The sequence below is a fragment of the Clarias gariepinus genome, chromosome 11 (genome assembly GCF_024256425.1).
Source record: "Clarias gariepinus isolate MV-2021 ecotype Netherlands chromosome 11, CGAR_prim_01v2, whole genome shotgun sequence".
NCBI classification, from domain to species: Eukaryota; Metazoa; Chordata; class Actinopteri; order Siluriformes; family Clariidae; genus Clarias; species Clarias gariepinus.
The window spans coordinates 30,322,501-30,345,180 of record NC_071110.1 but is presented as its reverse complement, the minus strand read 5'-3'; the positions used below and the strand labels follow the sequence as shown (position 1 = coordinate 30,345,180).

Below are 22,680 nucleotides of genomic sequence, written 5' to 3'. Positions count from 1 at the left end.
CCCGAACACCTTCTATGGCGTTACTAAAACCACACCTACGAGGCCAGAGGTACCCGTGGAAACCAGTGGCTCAGGCTGTCGGAACACGTCGCTACCCTCCCGAACCCCCCGACCCCGGAACCCGCGCAGGGCTGATGAGACGGACTGCAAGAATGAGACATGAATATTCATCAATATTCAAATCTGACTATAAAAGAAATATGGACATATAATGAATATATATTTCAAGAAATATACATATATATATTTGCATTAAGCCTTCTGATACACACAGACACACATGCACAACAACATGCACACATCCGCACACACACAAACACACACACGCACAATATAAGCATATAAGCATATACAATATACACACATGGCTCTCGGCAACCTGGTGCCTTCTAATGAGTGTGTGTGGGGGTGTGTGTGGGTGTGGATGTAGGTGTGTGTTCCAGCTTGTGAGGCTCCACGCTTTAATTTCATTCAGACTGAACTGTCAGTTATTCTCCATCCAATCACAACACCACACAATGACCATGACCTGTCAATCAAACCCATTTCTCCAATGACACCTCACCATGACCTGTCAATCAAACACAGCCCTCTTATCACACTACACAATGACCTGTCAATCAAACCCAGCCTTCTTATCACACCACACCATGACCTGTCACTCAAACCCAGTTCTCCAGTCACAACACACCATGACCTGTCACTTAGACCCACTTTTCCAATCACACCACACCATGACCTGTCAATCAAACCCAGCCTTCTTATCACAGTACACCATGACCCATCAATTAAACCCAGCCTTCTTTTTACAGTACACCATGACCTGTCACTCAAACCCACCTCCCCAATCACACTACACCATGACCTGTCAATCAAACCCAGTCTTCTTACCACACTACACAATGACCTGTCAATCAAACCCAGCCTTCTTATCACAGTACACCATGACCTGTCACTCAAACCCAGTTCTCCAGTCACACCACACCATGACCTGTCACTCAAACCCACCTCCCCAATCACATTACATCATGACCTGTCAATCAAACCCACATCTCCAATCACACTACACCATGAACTGTCAATCAAACCCACATCTCCAATCACAACACACCATGACCTGTCAATCGAATACAGCCCTCTTATCACAGTACACCATGACCTGTCAATTAAACCTAGCTTTCTTTTTACAGTACACCATGACCTGCCAATCAAACCCAACCCTCTAAACCCAACCCTCTAAACCCCCAGTTCTCCAGTCACACCACACCATGATCTGTCACTCAAACCCACCTCCCCAATCACACTACACCATGACCTGTCAATCAAACCCACATCTTCAATCACACCACACCATGACCTGTCAATCAAAAATACAGCCCTCTTATCACACTACACAATGACCTGTCAATCGAACCCAGCCTTCTTATCACAGTACACCATGACCTGTCAATTAAACCCAGTCTTCTTACCACAGTACACCATGACCTGTCACTCAAACCCACTTCTCTAATCACACCACACCATGACCTGTCAATCAAACTCAACCTTCTCATCACAGTACACCATGACCCATCAATCAAACCCAGCCTTCTTATCACAGTACACCATGACCTGTCAATCAAACCTAGCCTTCTTTTTACAGTACAACATGGCCTGTCTATCAAACTACTTCTCCAATCACAGTACACCATGACCTGTCACTCAAAACCACCTCTTTGTTCACACCACACCATGACCTGTCAATCAAACCCAACCCTCTAAACATACCACACCATGACTTGTCAATCAAACACTTCTCTCCAATCATGCCACACAAAGACCTTTGTCAACCCTCTTATATCACTGTTCATACACTACACCAATATTCTACTACCACACCACACCAAGACATTCAGCCACAGCACACCAGTAGCTGTCAATCAAACTTTATCCAGTTTTTCAGTTACACCACAACAAAACCTGTTAATTATTTTTCCCACAGTCAATAAAATCAAATAACTTACACACCCAGTGTACGACTCTTACACTGCTTTTTGATTTGGTGTGTGTGTGTGTGTTTCTGTGAGAGTGAGAGAGAGAATGCAAAGGAGACAGAGAGAGACTGCTTAAAATATGACTTTAATAATAAAAATAAAGTCCATGTGAAGACACGTGTATATGTGCTTGTGTGTGTGTGGCATGGTTTACCCTGTGGATAATGTTTGCTGAAAATAATGTGTGTCTGTGTGTGTGTGTTTGTGAGTGAGTGTGTAGTGCCACTCTAGCCTGCACTTACCTGCTGTTGAAGGGCACTTGTAGGTCACATGATGTTGCTGACAGCAAAATGCCAACCACACACACACATAACGCAACAACTGTGTGTAATTTATATGCAAGCATGTTTCTATTCTCACATTGTCATAGGAATATTTTTTTTAATGGACTGGAGAGGGTGATAATTATATCTTATTATAAGTGTGTGTGCGTGTGTTAGCAGCTTTCCCATGTACCTGCTGTACAAAAGTTTAGACGGATTGGTGAATGTGCATATCAGATTTGAGGTTAGGTGTAGTAGGTGTGTCCTAGAAGAAGCTATACACACTGTGTGTGTTTGTGTGTCTGTCAGCTCGCAGGCCGACAGCTGGAGAGGACCTGGTTGAGAACAGGCCGACTGTTGCCATGGTAACAGCAAGGTCTGAACTGCATGCTTGGAATGTTTAAACACTAAGCATGTACCCAAAGTATATGTTTTCTTTTTGTCTGTGTGTGTGTGTGTGTATTTGAGGAGAATAATTCAGCCTATCAGCAAGAATAATTCCCTTGTCCAATCATGACAGCATGGGTAGGAAGGAGTTAGAAATACTGAGACCTACAACGCATTCCTGTCGCACTGCTGAAAACGATCCCTGGCATACATTTAGTATACAGTAGGTCCATTCACTGCCAAAATTTGCTCCAGCCTTTTGGCTTATCTGAGAATAGATCCCTAATACAGTATGCAGAAGCTAAATCTGCTAAGTGGTTAGAAACTGTTAGCTAAGACAACCTGTTAAAAGACAAAACATCTATCCAACTGACTGTTTGCTAACTAAGATAGCCAAATATGTGACTCTTTATTTAGAAATGTTATCTAAATAAAGGTTTTACATCTAAAGCAGCCTTTTACACGATTAACTATATAACTGTTTGCTAACTGAGATACCCTAGTTAATAACGAGAGGTGTTTGCTAAGCCTGTTAAATGATGGCTAACTAAGACAGCCTGTTATAAAACTAAGAAGGCCATGTGGTAACCGAAAAATTAACTGAGAAACATAGGAACACTCCCAATAAAATAGCCTTTTAGATAACAAGCAATCAAACTGTTTGTTAACTAAGATAGTCTGCTAGTTGACTAGCTATCTAACTAGTTTGCTAACTAGGATCTTAGCCTAAGATGTTGCTCAACTTCAAAACGTTATCAAAACAAGTGTTTTACATCTAAATATACCTTTTACATGATTAACCAGCTAAAAGTTTGCTAACTAAATTAACAGTAACTAACTAAAAATGTTTGCTAAGGTAGCCTGTTAAAGGACTAACTGATCGCTAACTAAGGTAGCCTGTTATAAAACTAAGAAGGCTATGTGTTACCAGAAAAATGAACTGGAAAACAAAGATAATCTGCAAGTTGACTGGCCATCTAACTGTTTGCTAGCACCGCTTCTCATAATTCTGTTCATCCAGACCGGGACCCTATAAGACCTAACGAAAGAGAAATAAGACTCATTAGCCTGTTAAATGACTAGCAAATATCTAATGGCTGGTTAACTATGGCAGCCTGTTACGTAGCGATTCAACCGTTCGATAACTAAGATAGCCTGTTAAATCACTAGCCATCTTTTTACTGAAAGTAATGGGGTCCTCCCTATTTTCCCAAGGCTCTATATTCTCTGGATTGTATGGTCCCCAGATTTATATGGCACATAATGGGATCGTGACAAAGGTTCCTATGTTCCCAGAGCCCTAGGTTCCCAGGGTCCCATCTTACCAAGGTCCAATGTCCCCAGGGTCCGAAGTTCCCAGAATCCTATTGCTCAATAGGTCTTGCGCTATTGTGAGAACGCATCAAAGTGGTTTTCGGGTCCCTCAGCACTGCTATATGTCTCTTAGTATAATGGTCCTGTGCTTGAGGAAACATACCAAATGGCTGAAGTCATGGAAACATACGTACCACACACCAGAGGTGTCTCCAGACATTTCGAAAAGAATACATGTAAACAGAATGAGATCACGCCAATTATTTTTAAATGATCAGCTAATATTAATGAATTAATATCGTATGCCAGAGGAACAGAAATAAAGCCGCAGCTTGTCATGTTACCGAGAAACGGAAAGCCATCCACCTTCCCATGGCGGGAGGCTTAAAGGAGCAGCTTTAACTTCGCCGCCATGCCTATGTGTTATCTCTACCACTAATGAGTCTCATTTCTCTTTCATTAGGTCCTGTAGGGTCGCGGTCCGGATGAACTCTAGTGACTCGATAAACAGAATTATAAGAGCTCAGGGGGTGGGCTTCTGTTAAATAGGACGTAATTAATTTCATTTTATCTCTGAACATTCAGATGCTTAACAGTAATATCTCCTAGTTTACAAGCTGCCTTATGATTGGAACACATTGACAGAGAGGCCATGACACGTCATCAGCATGTTCTCTGCGAGCACATGTAGGATAACATTGTTTTGTGTTTGCGAGTGTGTGTTAGCAGAAAGCTGCTAATCCAATAAAGATTTGTTGTTAAATTACCTTGTTGCTGCCAATCCTCAAGGCATGACTTTGTTGTCCTCACCCAGGGGGTTTGTGTGTGTGTGTGTGTGTGTGTGTTAATTCACGTTTGATTGCCAACATCTGCCGGTTGTTGTTGATGATTCGTTTTTCACTGTGACCTTAAAAAAACCATTTATACTGATAATAACAGTGGACACGGTATGTGTGTGTCTGGGTTAGATTGTGCATGGATCAAAGTTAATAATATACCCAGAGAGAGACGGACAGACAGCAGAGATGATATAAAAGGAGACAGAGAGAGAAAATACAGTAATATATGGAAATTAAGTCTAGTAAATTGAGTGTGTGACTCCACTATCCTTCCATCCATCTATCCACACACACACCCTTGTTGGGTCAGTGAGCTTCATTACTGCAGTCCCTATAATCTGCTTCTGCATCTGTAATTACACGGCCTAATCCGATTGGCCGAGTGTGATGAGGACGTAATGAATGAGTAATGAGCAGATTAGTGTCGTAATGTAATATTATGGGATGGGTCAGGAAGGGATCACGGAGATATGCGCTCCTTCGTGAACGGCAGAACATTTTCACAACCCAGACAGACTTTTGTTCCAAGATCATAGATCCAGAATCTTCTAAAGCAGCACGAATAAACCGATCAAAGAACGACAGAGGGCTCAAAGTCGCCTTCAAAAATATTGGAACAGCAAGGCCAATTCTCTTGCTTTTGCTGTACAATGAAGATGTTTGGGTTTGAGAAGATTAATATAAGTAGCATAACTGATAAAAAATAAAATTTCCTAATTGTCTAAAGACTAAATGTGTTAAATAACTTTAGAACATGACACCCATGGTGGCAGACCACCTAATTTTTAGGTGAGCAAAACTATTGGAACTGATCACTGCTCATCATCCTCATTGTTTATTCATTCATTCATCCATTCTGCTTATCCTGTACAGGGTTGCAGGGATCCTAGAGCTTATCCCAGGTAACTATGGGCTTAGGCAAGGTACACCACTGTCGTGCCAATTAGGAAAGGAAATGAAAGTAACATTTAAGTAAAAAAACAAACAAACAAACCATCACTTAATATTTGGTTTTATGTCTATTAAGCCAGTAATCCAATGAACAGAGTATTTACCAAACAGTTGCATTCATCATCTATCCTTTTCCTTCTTTAAGAGGTGAAGCACTGCTCAATTGTGTTAAAGTCTGGTGATTCATTTGGCCAGTCTCAAACCTTTCATTGTTTTCCCCTGATGATGAACTCCTTTGTTGTGTAGCAAGTGTTTTGGGTCTTGTCTTGCTGCATTATGAAGTCCCCTCCAATTAGACTGGATGTATTTCTCTGTAAATTGGCAGAAAGCACTGTATGTCTGCTCTTGGTTGACCTGTTTAATGTCTGGCTTAACACGCCAGAAGTTTTTTTCTTTTTTAGGACAGTCAAAATTGTTGTATTGGCTATGCTCAATGGTTTTGCAATGGCGTTGATGCATGTCGCCCTTACTGTCAGCTTAAAAACAGCCAATCTCCAATAGGCAGCTCTCTGGTCTCGATGTTAGTTTATCCTGGTTTTTACCAGGCTGTAAACATGTTTATTTCTGTTGTAAAGTTAAGCATTTTAACATGAAGGCCCTTCCTAGAAGATATTTGAGGATCTGCATGTTTTGGCACTTCTACGTTGGTTTAATTTAATTGAAGTTTCCCCCGTAATCTCAACTTGGCAATAAGAAACACCTGTCAAGCATGTTCCAAAATTTTAGATTACTTGAAAATTTTTTCGCTTACACGAAACTTACAGTATTAACACATATAGATGTAAATATCTTACAATGAGCTAACATTCTTATCATAGCTTGTTGATATCAAACCCATATTGGCCTTGCTGTTCCAACAGTATACGTTCTAAGATATTCAGAAACAAGACAGTGAGGTGAATTAAGTATTTAGACACTTTTATTTTTATGATATATATAGTTCCAGAGCATACTTACTGTATTCACTTTACATTTTTACACACAGTGATTTGCAGTTATTTCTATAATTCTGAACATCAAAGCCTAAATGAACAAGCATAACCAGTAACATAAAAAGATACTAAGGAAATAAGTGGAATAAGAAACATTCAGACACTACAAATTAACATTTCTCGCATAGGTGTTGTTGGCAATCATAATTTTAGGATCCCTGTGAAAGGAATTAGATATTTACAGCACTGTGGTTTAATTTCAACCCAATCGTCTTAGCAGATCCTCCACAAATCACTAAGGTTCAGGTAAATGTTTTTTCCAATAACAGTGGGATTCCAGTTAGGAGATTGGCTAGGCGTTTTTAGTGTATTGTTAAAACATGTTTAATCTTCTCCGAAAATTCTGTTTCATGATTTATACCACAATAGCGTTTTTAAATAAGCAGCCTCATATCAAGATGCTCCCACCACTATGCTTCACTGTGTTTGGTGCGCTTGGCACAACTCATCTTTCTCCAAAAAAGAAAAAAAAGAAATAGTTAAGAACTAAATTATTGCCAAAGCATTTTTCGTTTCCATTTAATTCAGTTTTATTTCTCTAATGCTTTTAACAATGGTCAAAAAAATTATGGAAATAAATTATGAAAGTTTGAGGAAATACAGTACATTGCCAAAAGTATTAGTTCGCCTGCCTTCACATGCATATGAACTAATTCCTAATCCACAGGGTTTAATATGATGTTGGCCCACCTTTTCAGCTATAACAGCTTCAGTCGTCCCCGAACTGTTCCCACAAAGTTGGGAGCATAAAATTGTCTAAAATGTCTTGGTACGCTGAAGCAATAAAAGTTCCTTTTACTAAGGTTGGCCGAGGCCAACTCCTGAAAAACAACCCCACACTAGTTTCAACATGACTACGCACCAGTGCACAAAGCTTGGTCCATGGATGAGCAAGTTAGGTGTAGAAGAACTTGACTGACCTGTACAGAGTCCTGGCCTCAACCCTATAGAACACCTTTGGGATGAATAAAGAGTGGAGACCGTGAGCCAGGCCTTCTCGTCAAAAATTCCCATAAACACAAAACACACTGGATGTTTTTGCTCCAGTCTTTGAAAGCCCTAGACGATTGCATGTGCCTCTGGTTCTGACGTGTGATGAGGTCAGGAGAGCGTGACCCGTCTCTGCATGACTGCTTGATAAGAAGGTTTACAGGGTTTTCTAATAAACCAGACAGTACTGCAGACAGATACACCACTCAGACTGTGTGTGCTTGCGCATGCTTAAGTGTTAAGTGAGCGCGGTAGAAAGTGCGTGGCCTTCAGGGAAACGCGCCTCGACACGCATCGATACTCACTCAATCTGCACCACACTATCACTCACTCTCGGTCAGTCTGTATTAGATTAGCTCAGTTGGCTAACACCGTGCGTTCCAGTCACGTCGGTGTAACAGGCTGTGCTGCCGTGGTAACGCGGGAAAGTGTTTTTCACGGGAGAAGAAAAAAGGTGGGAAAAACACACACGAGAATGCATACACACACACTTTACTGTCTTGGTGGGACCCCTTTTTGCAAACTCGTATCTCTGTGTGTGTGTGTGTCTTTGACTCTCATGACTACATGCACTGTGTGTGTGTGTGTATGTGTGTTGGAAGAGAAACACAAAGGCACGAAAAGTCAACAGAGAAAAACACACACCGCAGTTTTTGCTTAAATGTCAAAAGGAGGCGACAAAAGAAAGCAAGGCGAGAGAGGCTGAGTAAGACAGATGGAGGGAGACAGATGCAGTGTTGGAGAGAAAGAACGAGCAAGTAGGAGAGATAGAGAGAGAGAGATCTGAGAAAGGAAGAAACAGGATGGAATGCAGGGAAGGACAGAAACTGAACCAAGAGTCACATGACACTCAGCAGCCTTGGTTTATTACACATCCACACACACATTCAGTGCCTTGAAAACGTCTTTGCCATGATTCACTGCAGTTGTTGCCGCCAAGAGTGGCGCAACCATTTATTAGGTTTAGGGGGCAATTACTTTTTCACACAGGGCCAGTCAAGTTTGGACAGCTTTTTCCCTCTTAATAAATTAAATCATCAGGAATTAAATACCTTTCCCCTGCACTGTATTTATACATTCCTTCCCAATAATCACTTTATCCTGGACCGGATTGGGACTCAACCCCTGGACCGCTGGCTGTGAGACAGGAACACACTCCTGATTTATTCCGACCATAATGTTCTGTAATGAAGCCTAAAATTTACACCCCACAAACTCGCCCTATCCTTCACTCTGTCGCAGCGGTGCCTCCTGTTTCCTCCTAAAGCTCTCCCAGTGGTCGGGGTCCTCATCTGAAAGGGGCGTGGCCTCCGCCATCAGCTCATCGAAGCTCAGGACGGTGAACCCCAGGCATCTGGCCTCTCCGGGATTCCCAGCATCCTGTGGGAACGTACAAAAAAAAAATTCCCACGTGAAACAAGATTGTGCTTTGTTGTTTCTTAAACCCTCAGCTAAAACAACACGTGCGTCAGCTGTCTGAGCTCACGTTCTGGTCGGAGCCGTCGGGTCTTCCCAGCGCCACGGCGACGTGATGATGCTCGTCCAACAAACATTCCTGTGAAGGACAGAATGGGACAGGTTGAAATAGCAAATTGTATCATACCGATTGTCTAAAAAAAAAAATGATCAAAGTGTGTCGCAGAAACCAACTCAAGGCTGATTCAATCGTTACATTTCATAACGGAAAAGAGGTGACAAGAGTCATTGGGACCATGGCCTGTCTGTACACAACGAGAAGTGAAGAGAGGATGCGGAGAAAGAGGGAAGCAGATGGAGGAGAGAGATGCGGACGTGTTCCCCAGCAGACAGAAGGGAGCGTCACAGCAGGAGATGGAGCTGATGTTTTCTCTTGTCATCATGAAGGAGGGATAGAAGGGTGCAATGTGTCACATTCACATGACTCTCTCACACACACAGAGAAAAAAACACCCCACTTCTCTGCTCTGGGGAAGTGTCTTTATTTCTTTCCTTTTCGACACCATAACAGCTTCGATATTCATTGCGAGAGTCAGTTTTTGTTATTCGATATTTTTTTCTCTAAGAACTTTAAAAATAAATTTGGTTTTACTTGTTTAAAACCTTTTTTTTTTTAAGTCTCAACAGAATAACTCGAGTATTACAGTCAAATACAGGATGTTTGATAGACAGAAGGGTTTTACATGATGATGAATTTTCTCGAGAGTAAAAACTTGTGTGCAGCTTTTGAGAATCCTGTTTCGCATCCTGTATAAATGACTTGATCCCAACGATTATTAAAAGGAAATGTACGTTTTGTTTCAACATGGGGATTTATTTCACGTGGTTTGTTATTTAAAAATCGACTGGACAAGTGTGTGTTTGCGTGTGCTGTCCTTCACTCCTATTCAATGTATTAAAATCGAATAAGATGCCAGTTTAATATTCTTGCGCTGTCGCAAAGGGGGCGGGGTTACTCAATGATTGACAGTTCCAGTAGTGGCGTTGAGGTAATGAGAGCATTAAATACCCGAGACTGACACACAGAGTGCAGTTTATCGTTATTACATATAGTTTGTGTGTGTGTGTGTGTGTGTGTGTGTGTGGTGTGTTTCAATTTCTCATGCATTTTATGATAAAATGACCCTGTTCTACCTCTTATCAGTCTCTCTCTCTCTCGTTTCTCACCTCAAATGTCCAGTCTTCCTCCTCCTCCTCATCCAGGTGCAACTTGGTCCGGCAGAAGACACGCCCTTCCTGCATCTGATTGGGTGAAATGTGAAACTCCGCCCTCTGAAGGTTGAAGCCGAGCCCAGAGCCAATCGCTTTAATGAAGCTTTCCTTAAGTGCCTACCACACACACACACACACACACACACACATCATTCTAAATACCTGATATCCTGATCAATAGATCGCTCTTCATGTGTGTGTGTGTGTGTGTGTGTTTGTGAGAGAGAGAGAGTGTTTGAGACAACACCACACTCCCATCACTGAGTCATGTGCGAGAGTGATGATATCACGTTACCATGGCAACAGTGATCAGCATGAGAACAATCAGCATGTAACTCAGTTTTGGATCACACACACACACACACACACACACACGCACAATTATCTCATGACATACAAGTAATCGCTCTTTTAAATTGCTACGGTTTCTAGAAATTAAGCTACAAACTATTTTTTCTCCATTTTCCTCCAGGACATTTAAGAAACGCATCCAAGCTCACTAACTGGACGTGAGGTTTTAGTATTTGTTTGTGTAAAAATGCTTTTACAATAATTTCTTACACAACACAACAAGTTCAGCAACATCAGATGAGTGAGCCACACTGACACCAAGTGGCCGCTAGTGGTACTGCACAGCAAAGGCCAGCAGTATTGTTACTCAAGTCGTAGTTAGCCAGCGCAGGGGAGCTGAAGTGTTACCCTGATTTAAGCTTCTGAGTCAAGTCTCTTTGCCACTCACTGGCGAGTCTTTTGGTACAACAAGCAATGGTGAATAACACTCAGTGGTTCTTGTTGGAGATGAAGCAAATATACATAGAACAACAGTTTTGTTTACTGTAACCACTGCGAGGACACTTAAAATGTGTTACTTGGCACATTTTACTACCAATTATGGCCACTAGGTGTCACTGATGTCCACACACTCAATCCCTGTCGCTCTATAATCTATTAAACCTTATTTATTTTTGCCTAATTAATTACATAATTGTTCTGTTGCAGTATGAACTAGTGTAAATAGTGAGATAGATTAACGTAGCTGATTATTATTTTAAATAAAGAACGAATCCTCATAACGACTCAACAGCAGCGTTTCACTCAGTCTCCCATTCGGGGTTTAAAATGGCAGCAATTTTACGGTTTGGCGTCACACGATAATCAATGACGAGGAACGAAGACGCAATGACAATTATCTGTGTGTTGCCATGGTTACCCAGTGTCTGTAGAAGAGGTGCAGCTGGTCCCAGTCGGACTGCGCAGACGTGATGGTCCGCCATTCGTAATCGGTGAACTGACGCTTCATAATGTGGAAGAAATCCTGTACAGAGCTGCTACCTTACATACATACACACACACACAACCCACTTTTATCATCATCATCATCAGGGTTAACTTTCCTTATAAGGGAAACAGACATGAGTTAAATGGGATCTGGCTTGATTGCTTAGAGAAAGTCACTGTGGACTTACACTGACACCCAGTGGCCAAAAAAGAAATTGCACAGTAATAATTATTAATAATAATAACACTAAAATAATTAATCATCATGATTTAATTTTTATAGCTAACATAATCCTTTTTATCATTATAACCACTCCATTAAGTCTGAATATTTGATCATTACTGATTGAAATGTTTATATATATACAGTATACACAAACACTTACTTGTTACACTTTCATTTACAAAGAAAGACAATGCTAAATTTTTTTTTTTTTATTTTTTTTTATATTTTTTAGGGTTTTTCCAATTTTCTCCCCAATATAAGTTGTAGCCAATTCCTCCCCGTCACTAGGGAAGGATAGAATGTTTCTAATAAAATATAAAAATGAACACAGCATGTGTCCTAAAAGTGGTATCAGTTTAGTCTGTGTAATGGTTCATGTTTATATTTAGATAATGTTTCTTCTGACAGTGTATGCTGAAATATTATTTCTAACCAGTGATAACTACATTTCACGTTATTGAATTTCACGTCTATGAAACAAGTTCCAGATATCACGTGGGTTTCCATCAGCTATTCTTCTGCTAATAAGGAGTGGCGTTATGATGCAACACTCACACACACACCTGGGTCTCCAGGCTGTTACCTGGTCTGGTGGTCTTCATCACGTCCACTCCCACCTGCCTCCCACGTTCGGCCGCCAGCACGGCAAAGTCACCCTGGTGAGAGATGTTGAAACTCCAGGGGGCGGAGCCTGAGGCAGACAAAGGGTGGCCCAGGTAGGGCTTCCCCCGGGGCGTCCTGTCCAAACGGAACCCGTTCCAGGGCAGACCCATCTTTTCACACACCAGCTTCCTGATCAGCAGACGCCCAGCCTTAAAACACACACACACGATACCACCTGGGTAATAATACTATAAGCAAACAGATAAATACACAGACAGAGATACAGTTACAAGGGAGTATCAAAAGGCTTTGAGATTAGGTTAGGTTGCAGAATGGTTTCGGGTTGAAGATCTTTCTGATATCTCGTCTTCTTCCAGTGATGTTCTGTCACTCTTGAAGCACGCTTGCCACTCAAAGCACCTCAAATTACTTTCTTTCACTCGGAATTTCATATTGGCTCTTTGTCCTAACTTGCTGTCCTTGATGAAATAGCAAACAGGGTAACACACAGGATCAGAACAGCACCAGTAGCTCAGCTCCCATGTACACAGAACGATGCCATTTGGCACACTGACTTATGAAGGTCGCTGCTCCCTGTTAGTGTGCGTGCAGGCTTGTGCTGCCACCTGCTGGCGAGTTACAAAACTACCTCGGAACGTTTAAACGATACCTCACGATGTTAGACAAACAGAAGTCACGTGGTCTTGTCAAGCCAAACAAACAAAAAGACAGGATGTATTATGATGAGGATAATTATCTCACCATGGCTGCTTTGGAGTCTTTGGCGAACACAAACCCACCGATCCGCTCTCTCTCCTCCGGTTGAACACAGCGCGCGCACAGCAGCCAGTCGGCCCGGCTCGGGCTCCACGTGCCGCACCGGAACGCCCAGCGCGCGCCCTCCATGAGCCGCGTCGCAGTTGTGTTCACGTCCTGTGTCCGCACGTTTTCTTTTCCTTCTTTTTATTATTATTATTATTATTTTATAAATTCACACGTGCATGTTAATTCCCGATCTGACTGCTTCCATCCCATGGCATTAAACATATCTAGACACACGAGATTAATTCCAGCTGTTGTTTTATTATTTATTACAGTGCCAAACCTGTCGACGGATAAACTGCTCGTGTCTGTCTGCACATGCGCAGTATCAAACCCGGAAGCGTTTCTCTAAAAGGCGGGGCCAAACAGCGGGCGCGTTTGAATTAAACCGCTCGAGGGCTCACTACAGCGCTGCAGTCGACGCAAGTCCTTGTTTGCCATGGCGACGGGGTTCCAAACCGTTAGGACCGTTTGATTATGACTCTAAATTCAAATTTAAATTTTAGTTTTAATCCACGCGCGTTGAAGGGCTGTGTTATATAAAAACGGTTCCCAAGTCATATTAAAGATTTTCACTCGTTTTAAACAAACATTTTAAAAAGTACACAGTTATTACTTGTTTATATTAGGAACCAAATAACTAACAAGTTACTATTTAACATTTTCAAATAATAAAAAACTAACGCATAACCAATTGTCCGACTTAACTTTGATTTTACAAGAGAAATAAACATAGCTTGGAACAAGTCAGACTTAAAGCCAGTGTCGGTTCCCCATTTACACAGAACATAAAAGAGTGTGTGTTGCATTTCTATGATTGTGAGAAGAAATCTGTAGGCTCAGAATGCGTAATATGGCAATTTTATAAAGTTAAAAAAATAATTTAACAAAGTTAGCCATACGACAGAAAATAAGGAAATGAGCGAATCGAAAAAGTAAACGATATAAACTATAAATGGGCAGATTTATGGTCAGACCATCCTGACAAGACTGATCTCATCCACTCTCAGAAGCTGAATGGGGTGGGTTAGGTGCAACACAAACACACTACGGTAAGACACATCTGAACAAAAAAAAAACATTTATAATGTAAAAAAAAAAACCAACAACCCAACAACTTTTATTTAATTATTGTAAATAGTCTCATGTAGCCCACCTACAGTACCTTTGTGGCCCACTATTTTTGTTGCAGCCCACTCTTTGGGGAACACTGCCATAAGGCTTGTGTGTAAAGGTTGTCAGTCAACCAGGTGATTATTTGAAAGCTCAGTCATGTCAACTGGACTTCTTTCTTGTTGTGTAGATGCCATAAGCCATCAGTCAAGACGAATGAGAAAATTAATTCCAAGAAAGTTGCATAAACATAATTAAAAACAATAGAAGACTATTTAGTGATTAGAAGAGTTTTCTGGTAATTTGTTTGCTTCATCTTTGATTTTGTTAGAAGCGTCTCACCATAGTGTGTTTGTGTTGAAATTATATTGTGAAAGCTAAAAAAATATACTTATAAAAAAGCTTATAAAAGAAGATACTTTGCAGATGCACATGAAAAGCTTACTGTACCTGGTATTCCCAGGCGGTCTTCCATCCAAGTACGACCCAATGAGCCGCGCTACAGCCTTATAGTGGACACCATCAACATTGAACATTTTTTTTAATTCACTTACTAACTAATTTGCTGTTTTACAACCGGGGTCGCCAACATAACGACTCTGTTGCTAGATTTCATGACCTTTACCAACCCTTTAGAGACTTTTCTCCCCCCAAAAAACTATTGACAAATCGACTAGTGATTTTTGGACAAAGTTTAGCTATTTTCTCTTGCCTGTGAGGGTGCAGTCTTACTTGCCAGATGTAGGAATGCTTTTGCTAAATGATTAAAAAGATTTCTACTCTGGTCAGTAAGCGAGGGAGAGAAACAGCGTGTCGAACCAACAGCACTGCCAGGTGGCACAGACAAGAATATACTGTGCATACTCACAATGACTAATAACCAATCCCCATTTGCTTGGGGAGCTCCTTCTTTGTTTTAATTCCTTTTCTTTTTTTAGCTGCTTACATTAAGGGTCGCCACAGCGGACCATTTATCTCCATCTGACTCTGTCTACCACACCTTCCTTTGTCACTCCGACCTCCTGCGTGTCCTCCCTCACCACATCCATAAACCTCCTTTTGGCTCTTCCTCATCTCTGCCTGCCTGGCAGCTCCATCTCTAACTTTCTTTTCCCAATACACCCCTCATCCATCCTCTGCTCATGTCCAAACCATCTTAATCTGGCCCAAACTGTCCTAACTGCACTGTCCATCTAATATTTGATTCAATTAAATTTTATTAGTGTAGCACTTTTAACAATTGACATTGTCGCAAAGCAGCTTTACACCATTAAAATAATTATTTAAGTTTGTAAGAGATGTGAATGTGTATGAATCAAAATGATAAGACTGTCCCTGATGAGCAAGCTGAGGACGACGGTGACAGTGGCAAGGAAAAACTCCCTGAGATGGTAATAGGAAGAAACCTTGAGAGGAACCAGACTCAACAGGGAACCCATCCTCATCTCGGTGATAACGGATAGCAGGGGTTGATCTGCATCATACGGTGTAAGACTGTAATGTGTTTAAGTTAAAATGGAGTCCAGTTCCTTATTATAGTTTGAGTATATAATATACTCCTTCCAAATCCTCTCCATTCTTGTCATTCTTTGTTAATTTGCCTATTTTTTTTTCATGTGAATCCACCGTTGCATAATATAATACCAAATAATAAAATATACATTTGCAAAAATAATAAAAAGTAATTACATATATCATAACTTATATTAAACATCATATTTAAGCAATATCACACAAGCGGTTGTGCTGTTGTACTGAATATCAGCACTGTGAGTACTGAACAATATTTAACACAATAGAACAACCCTGACTGCAATATTGCTTTTATACAACACTTTCACAAGCATTTATTATCAACAGATTATGATTAGTTTCTTTATTTATCCAGTTATTTTTCTCCACCAACACGTATCCTTCCATGACTGGCGGAACTAAGTAACCGCGACTGACAGAGCCAAATAGCAGCCGTGACTCTAAATGATGTATATAGTTATACATGCCAGTGCTGTTGTGCTCTACATCATCACTTGTGGAAGGGCTCTCATCCAAACAGATTACTCTGTCAGAATGAATTTACTTTATTTAGTAAATTAAGTAAAAAAAGGTAAATAACCTTTTGTTGTTCCACTTTCCTTTATGTATATTTTTATAAGAGAAGATCATAACAACATTACTGCTGGACTGGACACAATTCTTCCATGGTTTAAAAAACAGCTAATAGCAACTGTTCATTTTGAGTATATCAGTGTGATGGCTGGTTCCACTCATGATTTATTTCATGTTTATTTTGAATAATATTGCAAAGTAATATCGGCCAAAATTTCCATATGTCACTCTGTGCTATTATTCCTGCTGCGAGCTGCCATGTGAATAATGCATGATAATGTAATCAACATGCAAGTTGGCAATTTACGTCACTTTTCACCAGGAATTTGTTACTTTCAAGTGAAAATAGTTGCCAAAATTGGCCGGCCACCAAGACGGTCGCCTCATGGTGAGGAAGCAGATAAACTCTGTCCAAAAAGTCGCCAGATCTCTAGTTAATCACTTTAAAAAAGTTATCTCAGAAAGCAATTAAGATACTTTACCTTCTTGGTAATATCATAACACCAGCAACATCAGATTTTACACAATTTTTGCAAATTTGTGTTTTATTATTCAAATTATTCTTTATTCATGTTTATTTATACCTCTTGAGCAAACATTGAAACCAAATGGAAATGGGTGAAAAAAACTATATATATATAAAAAAAAACAGAAAACCTTTTTCTTTAGGGTGCGGACATGTACACAATGTCCCAATACGCTTTTTAAAGGCTGTTTAATAGCACGAATGACCTACAGTAGGGCACCCCGCTTAAAGTACAGCGGGAGGTACCCTCAGTAGCTAGTTCACCAGCTAACATCGAATATCCAATTTTTAGTTCAAACTCCCGGAGCAACTTAGGATGCAACCATGTATTCGTAGTGTTATATTAATAATACTAACAGAATATCTAGTTAGCTAATTTAGCTAGCTAATTACCAGCAAATAAACGTAAGGTTTGCTCAGACTTGATTAGTCAAACTCGTACATGACTTACGCTTGTTACAGTTGTCTGGGGTGTTGGAGGCAGAGAGCCTGAGGAGACACGGTTAAAAAAATAAACGCATACATCTATCAGATGAGGTTTCATAACAAATCCCTTGAAGGATATTTGATCGTTTTTTGTTTTAATTTTTTTTATATAACCGGTGTCCCATGCAGGATGTGTTCCCACTTCATCAGCAATGCTCTGGATCAAATCTGTGAAATCTAGAAACGTAGGGTTACAGTCATCCGCCATTTTGAAAATGAAGCTGTGTTTAATTTTTTTTTTTCAGTAATGCCTTCTGGGTACGTTGTGCTCTAAGGAACACATCAAAAGGCTGATACGGTGGAACAGTCCTTAAGATGGCTGAGAGGATTCGCTCAATGAGGAGGGCTAGTGTTGAAAAGTGTATTAGAACTCAGTGTCTAAGTGTTAACATAACAGATACCATGGAATCTCATGCTCACACTCTCGATCTCTCTCTCTCTCTCTCTCTCACACACACACACACACACACACACACATTGTGGTGCTCTTTTAGTTTGTAAGACTCTATAATTCTATGCATTTATTTTATTTTTTTACAACTGCATATAAAATATTTTGTGTTGTCCTATATTCATTATTGCGATGAGTTGTTACCCCAAAACAGGTGGAGTCTGTGTCTGTCTACATTTATTTACATCAGGTCAAAGCGTGTATGTGCCCGTCATGTTCTACTTCCTGCGATGCCTTTCCCATTTTTTTATTTGATTTTTTTTGTACTAATATTTACCCTTTGATCATGATTTATCCAATAGCAAATATTTAACCATGGGACTATGTGGTGTTTTTCTGGCTTTAAATAAACTGCTAGTTAGCAATGCTAATATGCTACCGTATTTTAGCATCATCTGGCTACATCCCAAACGCTAGTGTTTGATAAAAGTGTTCGGGCAATCAGAGATGTGTGTGTGTGTGTGTGTGTGTGTGCTGTGTCATAAAGGAGAGTGGTTTTAAAAAGCAGCTAGCTGATTATCTGCTAGTTAACAGTCTGCTAGTGAGTATGGGATTAGCGCACTCAGGACTGCATTTCAGTTCGAAACCTGGTGAATTCTCATATGGATAATACACACACACACACACACACACCCTGACATACTGTGTATGACTCAATATGACCAATTAAACATATAATAATGACATGTTTGAGTGTTTAGCACAGAGCTTTAGATTTGCCGTCTTCCTTGTCAGGAAAACTAGCGCTTGGGATGGAGCCTTCAATTGACCAGGAATGCTAGCGTTTGGGACAGAGCTATTGTTCTCAGGAGACTATATGTCCTAACTGAATAAATGGAAACAGGTTGAGACAACAAGAACTGTATACAGCCTAACAGTTTTCTGGTCTTCTGGACATTTTCTTAGTGGGTGGGGTTTCGGTGAAGATGATGTCATTATATTAAGGCGTCAAGAAATCCTGTTGATCGTCTCCACCTCTTTTCCTACAGACGCACTGTCTCCGTCTTTGTTTGTTTGTAGGTTTTTTTGTACTCCTTTTCAAGCCGTATAAAGAGCTCCTTTAAAAGTCCGGTTGAGCAGGAAGCATGGCGTCGTCAGCAGAAGGAGTGTGACGTAAGGCACAGCGTGAGGTTTTTTTTGGTTGCTACGGGAACTCCATGGCATTGGATGATAAAATCCGACCCTTTTTCGGCTGTGATGAAGAGGAATAAGAGGCGGAGTCAAAACACAAACATGTGACATTATACACTTACATGTTACATGTTAGATAAGGACTAATTCTTACCCCCTAGATCTTTATGCCATCCGAGCCGTACACATTGTACCCTTCCCTGTAGGTCGCTAAGTTCTGCACACTCGGGCTCGGACTCGGCACCGGACTGAAGTTCAACTCAGCCGATTCTGCTTGTTTCTGCTTCCACTCATCTGCACGTTTCTTCTCTTCAGCCCGTGATTTGTAGCAGAACTCGACAAGCGCCACGAGCATGGCGAGCCCGAGCCCGCCGACCAGGATGTAGAACACACCGGCTACGTTGCTCAGGCTCAGCGCCTGTGAGCTCTTATCCTGAGAGTGGCCCACGAAGACGGAGGAAGAGAGGGAGAAATGCAAATGTCAGGGACGTGTTATGAAAGTTAGAGTTTTTTTTTGTTCCACATAATAACTTATAGAGGTCTAATTTCTATTAATGTACTTATCATATCAGCCATAGCATTTTAATGAACAAATTATGCACTATATTCATATTTAAACAATCTCATATTCATCTGATATATACATTTCAACATTTTTATGGTTAACTAACTTTTAATTTAAACACTAAATGCCTAATTTGACAAAAATGTCTCTTAATACACCAATACATGTAATCATGTTCACATTGTAAAAACACCAAAATTATAGTATTATGTGGTTTATATTTCATATTCATAAATAAATGTTTTAATTAGCAAATTAAAAACATGTGCTAAGTGCAGGGGATGGGGCAAATTTAATACTCTGATTTAATAAAACACTACAGTACTCCAATATTTCAACAAATCAATCAATAGTTCCTGCTTCAGGATTACAATAGTCACGGATCTTTACAGATTTATGCTAAAAGATTTAAAATTGCACTTTTACCAGAATTTTTTTTTTACTCCAAATATTAATCTAATATTACTGTTCTTTTTATAATGACAGTACACACGATATGTTTTGCTTTATGTAATAAGTCATTTTACACTTTAATTACCCGATTGGCTGTACTGTACTGTACATGTGCCTCTTTATTAGTGAGAATAAAAGTGCTTATTATGAGTTTTCATGTTTTAGGTAGTCATTTGATTATAGTTTAACATGCTATTCTATTGTTTTGTCTTGGGGGGAGGGGGGAATTGTATGAATTTTAATTTGTCCCACAAAATCACACTAAGTGTGTTTACATGGACTGTAATATTCCACTATGTACCGAGTAAACATCTCAGTCTGACTCAATCTGGCTCGATCGGAATGAGAGAGCGGAGTGTAAACCTCATAATCCTGTTAATACGTGGATATTAGCCGTGTAAACACTTGACCTGATCCTTTCTCTCTTGTTGGGATAAATGTATTCTTACTGAGCATGACAAGTTTCCAGGAAGGAAATTTAACTTCCATTCCTGATCAGTAAACTTAGTGAGAATACAGTTCTGTTTAGTTCTCACTCACAGGGGAAGGAGCACTGACTGGCTCCCTATTTCACATCTGACCAATAGTAGAGAGTGATGTGTAATGCAGTAATAGTAATATACTGCTTGTTTTAATAACTAGTAACACAAATGTGCATAACTTTGAATGCAAGCACTAATTCATGCATGAATTAATTTTGCATTATACAAACAAAAATCAAGTAATGACTTTTATGCTCTTACTTGTGCGAGTAAATCTCAATATGGCAACTGACAAACTCTACTTACGTAAAGGTAAAGCAAGACCAATTATTTTCACTGAAAAGTAACTTTAATAAAAAACATCAATCAGAGACGAGACGGAATTTTTGTAACTAATTATGAAGAGAAAGGCGGGAGTAGCCTAAGCCAACAACGAAACTGGAAAAAATACTTCTTCTCCTTCTTCTGTTACATTACCAGCAAATTAAATGCTTCACAGCGAGCAGGACCACTTCTACATGTCAAAAAAATAATATTCTGATTAAATGTTTGGAGCAGGTAAACACATCATATCAGATCAGCGTGTATGTAAAAAGCGAAGACGGGATCTTTAATTGGAATGCTTTTAATCCGATTGAAGAAATATTGTCCATGTAAACATAGCTAATGATGGAAAGCTAACAAAAAAATAAATAAACAATTAGATTCCAACGAGCAGATGATGTCATAAGGGGTGTTAGCAGCTGACCAATCAGCAGCGTCACCTTTATTAGTGTTATTCATTTTTCTTTTAATAATTCTGCTTTTCTTTTATACACTTTAAATTTAGTTTTTTTGTCTTTTTCCTTCTTTCATTCATTTATGTCAAATGTACTTTACTTATTCTTTTTTTCTTTCTTTTTCTTTTCATTACTTTTATAATAATTTAGACACTTGTCCCTTTTCTTTCATCTTTTCTTTCTTTCTTTTTTCCGTTATTTCTTCCTCATTAATACATTATTATTTCTCTCAGGAAATCATTATCTAGTTCATTACATTTTTTCGGTTTCCTGTGGTCGCGGAGACTGACCTTACTTCCCGAGTCCTTGGGTCCACACTCGCCCTTATCGTACCACCACTTGTTTTTCAGTTTGTCTAAGACTCCTGCTTCACTCAGTTTCAATACTGCGAGGTTTACTGGGGTTCTTCACCGGGGGAATAACATAAATAACATCACACGCCATGTTATCTTATGTTATTATACACAACAGGACACACAAACAGGAAGTGACAGAGCGACGGTTGCACAGTACACATGTATGCAGGGCTCAAATATGACCTGGAGTGCGTGTTAGTGTGTTTTAAGTGTGTGTGTGTGTGTTCGAGAATGCTGGTTGTAGGAGCTACAGACATATGTGTGTGTGACACTTCACTCTGTCACTGAGTAAAAGGCACATTCTGCCATGTTAGAGAAATAAACACAGTTTAGTCCTCTTTGCAAGCGTTGTTAGCCGTTTATGCTAAGTGTACTTTTGTGAAATGGTAGCAGAATCGGGATATTCCTGGTTGTTTGGTTTGGTTTTCATTTTAAACCTTCACAATTTTGTGTTAGCTAAATTGGCTAAGTAAGCTTTGTTCACGGGATTAGCCTGTTTATTAGCTCACTGAATGTTAGATAGCAAGTTGTGCTAGATGTCAAGTTTTATGTTACCTAGCTAGATACTTATAGATATTTAGCTTTTTAAAAAAGCTAGCTAGCTACTTTTCTATGAAATGTGTAGTGTGGCTGTTCACCAGCGCCCCCTACATGCCAGAGCCTGAACGACGCACATTTTTTTTTTGTGCATGTTTTGCTGTCACCATGGCAGAAGTCTCTTTTACGTCACGTTGTATTCCGTTAGCGCACTTTTTTGGGCGCCAAACGGTGGCTAACCTTAGCGTCTCCGCCCCCGCTGCCACACTCGCCTTTGTCGTACCACCATTTATTTTTCAATTTGTCCAA

General features: G+C 40.1%; 2 protein-coding genes across 3 annotated transcripts in view; both read right to left on the bottom strand.

Moving 5' to 3' along the window:
- Positions 1-6,758: 6,758 nt before the first annotated feature.
- Positions 6,759-13,703, bottom strand: aasdhppt (aminoadipate-semialdehyde dehydrogenase-phosphopantetheinyl transferase). The gene is made up of 6 exons (XM_053506728.1): positions 13,327-13,703; positions 12,545-12,773; positions 11,668-11,789; positions 10,413-10,574; positions 9,256-9,324; positions 6,759-9,149 (listed from the first exon to the last, which is right to left on the bottom strand). The coding sequence occupies exons 1-6, from the start codon at positions 13,468-13,470 to the stop codon at positions 8,991-8,993; spliced, it is 885 nt and encodes a 294-aa protein (XP_053362703.1). The 5' UTR covers positions 13,471-13,703; the 3' UTR covers positions 6,759-8,990.
- A 3,493-nt stretch (positions 13,704-17,196) lies between these two features.
- The window catches only part of gria4a (glutamate receptor, ionotropic, AMPA 4a), a 64,969-nt gene continuing 59,485 nt past the window's right edge, over positions 17,197-22,680 (bottom strand). The window contains exons 14-16 of one of the 2 annotated variants that reach the window (XM_053507191.1): positions 22,612-22,680; positions 19,354-19,632; positions 17,197-19,260 (exon numbers count right to left, since the gene is read on the bottom strand). The exon at positions 22,612-22,680 is cut by the window's right edge and continues 46 nt beyond it. In XM_053507191.1, coding sequence (XP_053363166.1) covers positions 19,357-19,632; positions 22,612-22,680 — 345 coding nt within the window. In that variant the 3' untranslated portion in view covers positions 17,197-19,260; positions 19,354-19,356. Of the gene's footprint in view, positions 19,261-19,353; positions 19,633-21,768; positions 21,884-22,611 lie in introns of both variants that reach the window. The other variant, XM_053507192.1, reaches the window with a different exon arrangement.